Source organism: Chiloscyllium plagiosum, chromosome 11, assembly GCF_004010195.1.
Source record: "Chiloscyllium plagiosum isolate BGI_BamShark_2017 chromosome 11, ASM401019v2, whole genome shotgun sequence".
Taxonomy (NCBI): domain Eukaryota; kingdom Metazoa; phylum Chordata; class Chondrichthyes; order Orectolobiformes; family Hemiscylliidae; genus Chiloscyllium; species Chiloscyllium plagiosum.
This window is the reverse complement of record NC_057720.1, coordinates 37848219-37856078: the sequence shown is the minus strand read 5'-3', so window position 1 is coordinate 37856078 and position 7860 is coordinate 37848219. Positions and strand designations below refer to the sequence as shown.

Sequence of the window (7860 nt, the reverse complement as noted above, 5' to 3'; positions counted from 1 at the left end):
GTTGGGGGTAGGTTCTTTACTCAGCGAGTTGTGAGTTCATGGAATGCCCTGCCAGTAGCAGTGGTGGACTCTCCCTCATTATGGGCATTTAAATGGGCATTGGATAGGCATATGGAGGATAGTGGGCTAGTGTAGGTTAGGTGGGTTTGGATCGGCGCAACATCGAGGACCAAAGGGCCTGTACTGCGCTGTATTTTTCTATGTTCTGAGTAAGGTTGGAGCTGCATTCGCACTTCCATCACACTCCTAACTTTTGCCTTGTAGACAGACATTGGAGAGACTGGAAGTGAGTTATTCACTGCAGAATTCCTTATGTCTGACCTGGCCTTGAACTCCAGAATTAATACAACTAGTTCAATTCAGTTTCTGGTTGATCCCAGGAGGTTGATTGCAAGAATTCAGCAAGCTAATGCTTTGAATGTCAAGGGGCAGTGGTTAGATAGCTCTTGTTGGAGCTGGTCATTTTCTGGTGGTTGTGTGGCATGAGTGCTATAGATACCTATTTAGTCCAAGTCTGGATTGTGTCCAGGTTTTACTGCATATGCACATGGACAGCTTCTGCATCTGAGCATTTGTGAATAGTGCTAATATTGTGCAATCATCACCAGCTCTGATGGAGAGAAGTTCATCGATGAAGCAGCTGAAGATTGTCAAGCCTAGGATGTGCTTTGAGGAACTCCTACAATGATGTCCTAGGACTGAGATGATTGACCTCCAATAACCACCATTTTTATTTTTGTGCTCGGTATGACCTTAACCAATGGGCAGTTTTCCTCCAATTCCCATTAACTTCAATTCTGCCTTGATGTTAAGGGACGTCACACTCAATTCACCTTTTGAAGTTCGTCTCCTTTCTTCATATTTGGACCAAGGTTGTTATGAACCAAGAGCCAAGTGGTGGAACCAAAGCTGAGCATCAGTGAGTAGGTTATTTCTTTGCTCTTGCTGGTTAACAGTCCTCTTGACTTCTGTCACTTTGCCAATGGATGGACCAGTTTTGAAATTGACCAGACTGGACTTGCTTTTTGTGGACAGCACATTACTGGGCAGTTTTCCACTTTGCCAGGTAAATGCCATTATCGTAACTGTACTGGAACAGCTTAGCAAAGACTACAGGTCGTTCTGGAAGACAAGTTTTCAGTTCTTTTGGAATATTACCAAGATCCATAGCCTTTGCTTTGGGATTTGCTGTTCCACCACCAATGGGATCGAATTTATCTAGGGCTGGTGATGGTGTTTGGGACATTGTAGCGTATAATTCTGAGTATAGCGTATAATTTTGAGAGTATGATTATGTCAGGCTGTTGCATAACTAGTCTGTGGGACAGCTCAAGCAATTTTCCTACAAACACTAGATGTTGGTCAGGAAGAATAAGTGAGCATTTTTGAGTTGAGCACGAAGGTTGAACATTATCAGGCCCTGAGAGAAGGCTGAGGCAGTTAGTGGGAGGGGGTTGTACAGTGCTCTATTTAAAACAGTATAGATAAATGATCAGGGTGCATCTTCAAATTTTGATGGTTTTGCTAGAATCAAATTTACCTGTTGGCTTTCTCACTCCCTTCATTCCTGCTGAAGCCAGCATTGGTTCAAACATAAAATAGCAAGTGAGCAGATAAATCACACACTGGCTGGTGCACCATCTTTACTTCTGACTGAAGAATGTGGGCTAATTAACTTTTTATTTTGTAACCACATAATTTCCTAACATTGCTTAACAATGGTGTTGAAATTGATAATGTTTATTCTTCACAAAGCCATTTTAATAAATATTGATTTTTAAAACTTTCCTTTTTTGCAGTTTGTCCTGCTAATTGGAAACCTGGTGCTGATACCATCACTCCTGATGTAGAAAAAAGCAAGAATTACTTCACAAAACAGAAATAATTTCTGATTTGTTTATGGTTCATTGTGACCAATATAGAATATTAGCCTGTTAACTGTGTAGCTGAAATAAGAGTTGTTTTTAGTGAGCAGATATTTTGCGGCTGTTTGACACCAAAACTGATAAGTATGAGAGTACATTTTATGCATTGAAGCTCTGCTCAGAGCCTCACTTGATGAGGTATGGATCAGAGAATTGGGAATGGAGGTAAATGTGCCTAATTTGTATACTCCTAGTTTTCTGGTAATTAATTTCTATCACTGGAAAAGCAAGTGGCCATAAATTAGGCTTGATAAGCCCTATGCTGCCTGATTTTCCATTTGTTGTACTTGTTGAGTAAAGCTCTGTGCCAGGAGCAAAGTCTTGCAGATTTACCCTGTATCTGACAAAATCAGTTTCTACTTCTGTATTAGTTAGAAAGAATCTTCTCTTCTGAAGATTAAATGCTCCACTGTTTCGTAGGAGTTGGAGCATAGTGGTGACTTTGATTAAACCAGTGTTGGGTAAAATTCATTACATATTTTGTGCATTTGTCAGTACAGCAATAAAGTTTTGAAGAGAAATGTGATTTCATTTATTACCTTTTTATTTTTTGTTTATTGGGACTGAAGTTAATGTTCATCAGTAGTACAAAGGTAATGCAGAGCAGGTACCTTAACATGATAGGAGTGGTGTGTGACTGCATCTTCTATTGCAGTAGCAATTGGCAGCAGATGCTAGAGCATGCATGCTTGTGGCTATGAAGGTGACACCAACCCTCAGGTTTTAGATATAACATCTCTGAACACAGTTAGAATATTACACACCTCCTGAAGGAGGTGGAACTTGAGCAAGACTCTTCTTGCTCAGAGGTAGGGACATACTATTGTGCCACAGGGGTCCTTCTAGCCCTCTGCTTTTATACTATGGGCTGTATCAGGTAATATAACATTAGCATTTTATTCTTAAGTCAAAGAGTCCTTGCAGCGTAAAAGCAGGCTATTCGGCCTATCAAGGCCATACTGACCCACCAAAGCATATTTCACCCAGACACCCTATCCCTGTAACCCTGCATTTCACAGGGCTAATCCACCTCGCTTGCACATCCTTTGACTCTATGGGCAATTTAGCACGGCCAATCCACCTAACCTGTATGTGTTTGGACTGTGGAGGAAATCCGATCATCTGGAGGAATCCCACACTGAAACAGGGAGAATGTACAAACTCCACACAGACAGACACCTGAGAATGGAATCAAACCCAGGTCCCTGGCACTGTAAGGCAGCAGTGCTAACTACTGAGTCATCAAGCTGTCCAGGTGATAGAAGCCCTTTGACAGGGAGAGAGCAATACATCATCTACCTATTAGGTGCATTGAAAGTTCTTGTACTTGTCCACTTTAAGCCATAAGTTATAGAAACAGAATTAGACCATTTGGCTTATTGAGTCTCCTCTGTTATTAGATCATGGCTGATACGTTCCTCCATATCATTCTCCTGCCTAATACATTCAATGATTTGGCCTCCACAGCTTCTGTGGCATTGATTTCCACAGATGATCCACCCTCTGGCCAAAGACATTCCTCTTCCTCTCAGTTTAAAAGGTCATCCTTTTCATTGTACCCTTGGATGCAAGTCTCTCCAACTTGTGGAAACATCGCCACATCCACTCCATATAGGCCTCTCTATTCTCTGTAAGTTTCAATCAGATCCCCCGCTTGTCTGTCTAAAGTCTATTGAGTACAGACCCAGAGTCCTCAACTGCACCTCACATGACAAGCCCTTCAATCCCAGGATCATTCTTGTAACCCTCCTCTGGATCCCCTCCAATGCCAGCACATCCATCCTTAGATACAGGGCCTGAATCTGCTCAATATTCCCAATGCAATCTGATCAGAATCTTATAATCTGAGTAGCGTATTCTTGGTCTCAAAATGAATGCTAACATTCATTTGCTTTCCTAATTGAACCTATGTATTAACCTTGAGATTCCTGAACAAGCATTCCCATGTCCCTTTTATACTCCAGATTTCTGAAGCCTTTCCCCATTGAGAAAATAGTCTACACTTTTATTCTTATTACCAAAGTTCATAATTTCACACTTCTGTACATTGTATTCCATCTGCTACTCCTTTACTCATTTAGTCTATCTTAAGTCCTTCTGCAGCTTCCCCACTTCTTCAATACTACCTGTCTCTCCACCTATCTTTGTTTCTAAGGTTGCAGATAACAATGTCCTCAGTTCCTCCATCCAGATTGTTAATATAGAACGTGAATAGTTGTGGTCCCAACACAAACCCTGTGGAACTCCACTAGTTACTGGCTGCCATCCTGAAAAAGACCCTTTTAACCCTACTTTCTACCTTCTGCAACTCAGCCGATCCTTTATCCGTGCCAGGACCTTGCTCATGCCACCATGGGTTCTTATCTCGTTTAACAGCCTCCCATGTGGTACCTTTTCAAAGGCCTTCTGGAAATCCAAATCCACATAAACTGGCTGTGCTTAGTCTGACCTCATAACCACTTCAAAGAATTTTAATAAATGTCAGACATGACCTTTTCCTTGATGAAGCTGTGTTGACTCAGCCCTTCTCTACCATGCAGTTACATGTATTTCACAAACTCATCCTTAATAATTGACTCTTAAATATTTAAGAACTGGCCTATATTTTCCCATCTTCTACCTCCCTCCCTTCTTAGGATAGTGAAAAAGGTGTTTGCCAGAGGGACTGAATAGATATTTTGCACTAGTCTTCAATGTGGAAGAACCAAGTAGCATACCAGAATTTCAATAGAGTCAGAGGGCAGAGGTGAATATAGTGGCCATCAGTAAGGCAAAGGTGCTGGGGAAGTTGAAGATGGATAAATCACCCAGACTGTATAGACTACACCCCAGGGTTCTGAAGGAGTTAGCTGAGGATATTATAGAGGCATTATTGACGATCTTTCAGTAAACACTGGAGACCGAGACATACAACATGGAAACAGACCCTTTGGTTCAACTCGTCAATGCCTACCAAATATCCTAAATAAATCTAGTCCCATTTGCCAGCATTTGGCCCATATCCTTCGAAACAATTCCTATTCATATACCCATCCAGATGCCTTTTAAATGTTGTAATTGTACCAGCTTCCACCACTTCCTCTGGCTGCTCATTCCATACACGTAGCACCCTCTGCATGGTCCTTTTTAAATCTTTCCCATCTCCGTTTAAACTATACCCATCCAGATGCCTTTTAAATGTTGTAATTGTACCAGCTTCCACCACTTCCTCTGGCAGCTCATTCCATACACGTAGCACCCTCTGCATGAAAATATAGCCCCTTTGGTCCTTTTTAAATCTTTCCCATCTCTGTTTAAACCTGTGCCCTCTAGTTTTGGACTCCCTCACCCTGGGGAAAAAGACCTTGTCTTTTTACTGTATCCATGCCTTCAAGATTTTATAAACTTCTATAAGATCAACCCTCCGCTTCTGACACTTCAGTGAAAATAACTCCAGCCTATTCAAACTCCTCCTTTTGCACAAACCCTCCAACCCTGGCAACATCCTTGTAAATCTTTCCTGAACCCTCTTCAAGTTTCACAACATCCCATAGGAGGGAGACCAGAATTGCACACAGTATTCCAAAAATGGCCAAACCAATGTCCTATATAGCTGCATTATGACCTCCAAACAAGATCTCAAGTCTGTAAAAACAGTATTATGGCATGCATTGTTGAATAACACCAGCACTCAGAAATTACTGCTTGTTTATGATCAATCAATTAACTGAACGATCAATTATCCGAACAAAATACCAATCGCCCGTCTCATTCAGATAATCGAGGTTGTCCTGTACACAATGCACTAACCAATAAAGGCAAGCATACAAAATGGCACCTTCGCTATCCTGTCTACCTTTTCAAGGAATTATGAACCTACACCCCAAAGTCTCTTTGTTCCTTATCATTAAATGTATAAGTTCTGTCCTGATTTGCCTTTCCAAAATACAGCAACTCACAGTTATCGAATTTAAACTCCATCTGCCACTTCATGGCCCATTGGTTCATCTGATCAAGGTTTCATTGTACTCTGGCTTAACCTTTTTTTGCTCCTTGCAAAGCCTGTTATGACAAGAGTTTCTGGGGAGGAAGGGAAGGGACATGCTTCTGTTCTTCACCCTGAATCAGCAATTGCTTTGCCTAATTGTCAGAGCACCTGAAATTTAGAGTACAAATTAAATGGTCTTACAAATAAGACAATATGTGTTACAATACCCTGCCCAATTAGGACTATGTTATCGTCTGAGAAGTGAAAACTGAGGAAAAAAAAATAGCTATTTTTTCTTATTCCCTCATGGGATGTGACCATCACTGATTCAGTATTTATTGCCCTTCCCTGGTTTCCTTTGGATACAACTGAGTAGCTTGTTAGGCCATTTCAAGGGGTGGGGTAAGAGTCAACCACATTTCTGTGGGTCTGGAGTAAGGTGTAGGCCAGCCCAGAGAAGTTTGGGATGTACCTTTTATTAAAGGGCCTTTGTGAACAAGGTGAGTTTTTTTTTTGTTTGTGTCATTATTTGATGGTTGTCATTAGACTTATTTAGATTTTTAAAATTAAATTCAAATTCTACCATCCCTGGAGCATCAGAAGTTGAGGGGTGACCTTCTAAAAGTTTTGATTATTAGTATAGCAATCACATCAATTGGCCACTGCTCCCCTTAAATGGGGGAAGAAAAGCTTGATATTCTTGTCTTCGCCCCTAAAATGATTAATGTGGCCCTGACCTTGACTTGTATGCTGTGAAGTCACCTCAACCAGAAAAATAGTCTCGCTCTTGCTTGGAGGAAGATGACAAACTTTTAATTAGGAAAGTTGGCAAGTATTTCACAGGCCCACAATTCTCTGGGAAAACATTGGTGAGTGTTGAATGCAGGGAAACTTAATACACTGAAAATTGGTCCACTGTTCTGTTGCTGTTTGTATTAAAATAGGGCCACACTGGAAAATAATTGGGGAGGAACTCATCTAAGCAAATTTTACCTCTATATAGTTTATAACTGACCCCTGATCTTCTCTACACTATTCATTTGAAACAACTGTTCTACCTGAAAGTAGTTTTGTCCTCTCATTATATAGATCAAATCACTTCTAAACCTACACTTCATTCGAAAATCTTAAGACCCAGTTCCTTTGAATTTGTACAGTTAATTAAGTTGCTTTAAATTAGGAATTAAATTTATGGCCTTTTCTTAATTAGGTCCCTGGTGCTGTGCCGCAGCAGTGCTGCTAACGAAAATTTATTTCAATTTAACTTCAAAGAACAAAGATCCTCCAAGCCTCTGCTGCCATATTTTGCCATTCCATATCTCTATTCCCTTTCTAATATTTGTCCAGGTGTTTCTTGAATGCTGCTGATGTGTCTGCTTCCACCACCTCCTCTGGCAACACATTCTAGACACTCACTACCGTCCACCCTCGCACCTTGAACTGGTGTCCTCCAGTAATTGACCCCTCCACACTGAGAAAAAGACTCATATTTTCCACTATATCTATTTATGCCATTTACAATCTTTTAAACTTTTTTTTAAGATCGCCTCTCAACCTCCTGCGTTCAAGTGAAAACAAGCCCAGTATAGCCAACCTTTCTTCAGAGTCAAAACTCCATCCATACCAGGCAACATCTTGGTAAACCTTTTCTGTACTCACTCCAAAGCATCCACATCCTGCTGTTGGTGTGATAACCAGAACTGTACGCAGTTCTGTATGCAAAGACTTGCACAAACATCAACTCAGCCTTTTAAAACACCTCATATGAAATGAATTATATAGTAACTTATACTCCGTAATATCCCACAAAAGAGAATGTGGCAAATTTCCTTGATATTTGTCACAAGTTACCCAGTGAGGTATACAGTCATTCAATGCTTTTTTTTTTACAACTAATACAACCTAGCACATAGTAATGTGAATCTCAAAAATGAGAAAAAGCTAAAATTTAAGATGTGATTGTAAACA

General features: G+C 40.6%; 1 protein-coding gene across 8 annotated transcripts in view; it reads left to right on the top strand.

Moving 5' to 3' along the window:
* LOC122554307 (peroxiredoxin-1-like) overlaps positions 1 to 2445 on the top strand; it is a 64886-nt gene extending 62441 nt beyond the window's left edge. For all 8 annotated transcript variants that reach the window (XM_043699121.1, XM_043699117.1, XM_043699115.1 and 5 more), the window contains one exon: positions 1800 to 2445. In XM_043699121.1, coding sequence (XP_043555056.1) covers positions 1800 to 1885 — 86 coding nt within the window. In that variant the 3' untranslated portion in view covers positions 1886 to 2445. The remainder of the gene's footprint in view (positions 1 to 1799) is intronic.
* The last annotated feature ends 5415 nt before the right edge of the window (positions 2446 to 7860 follow it).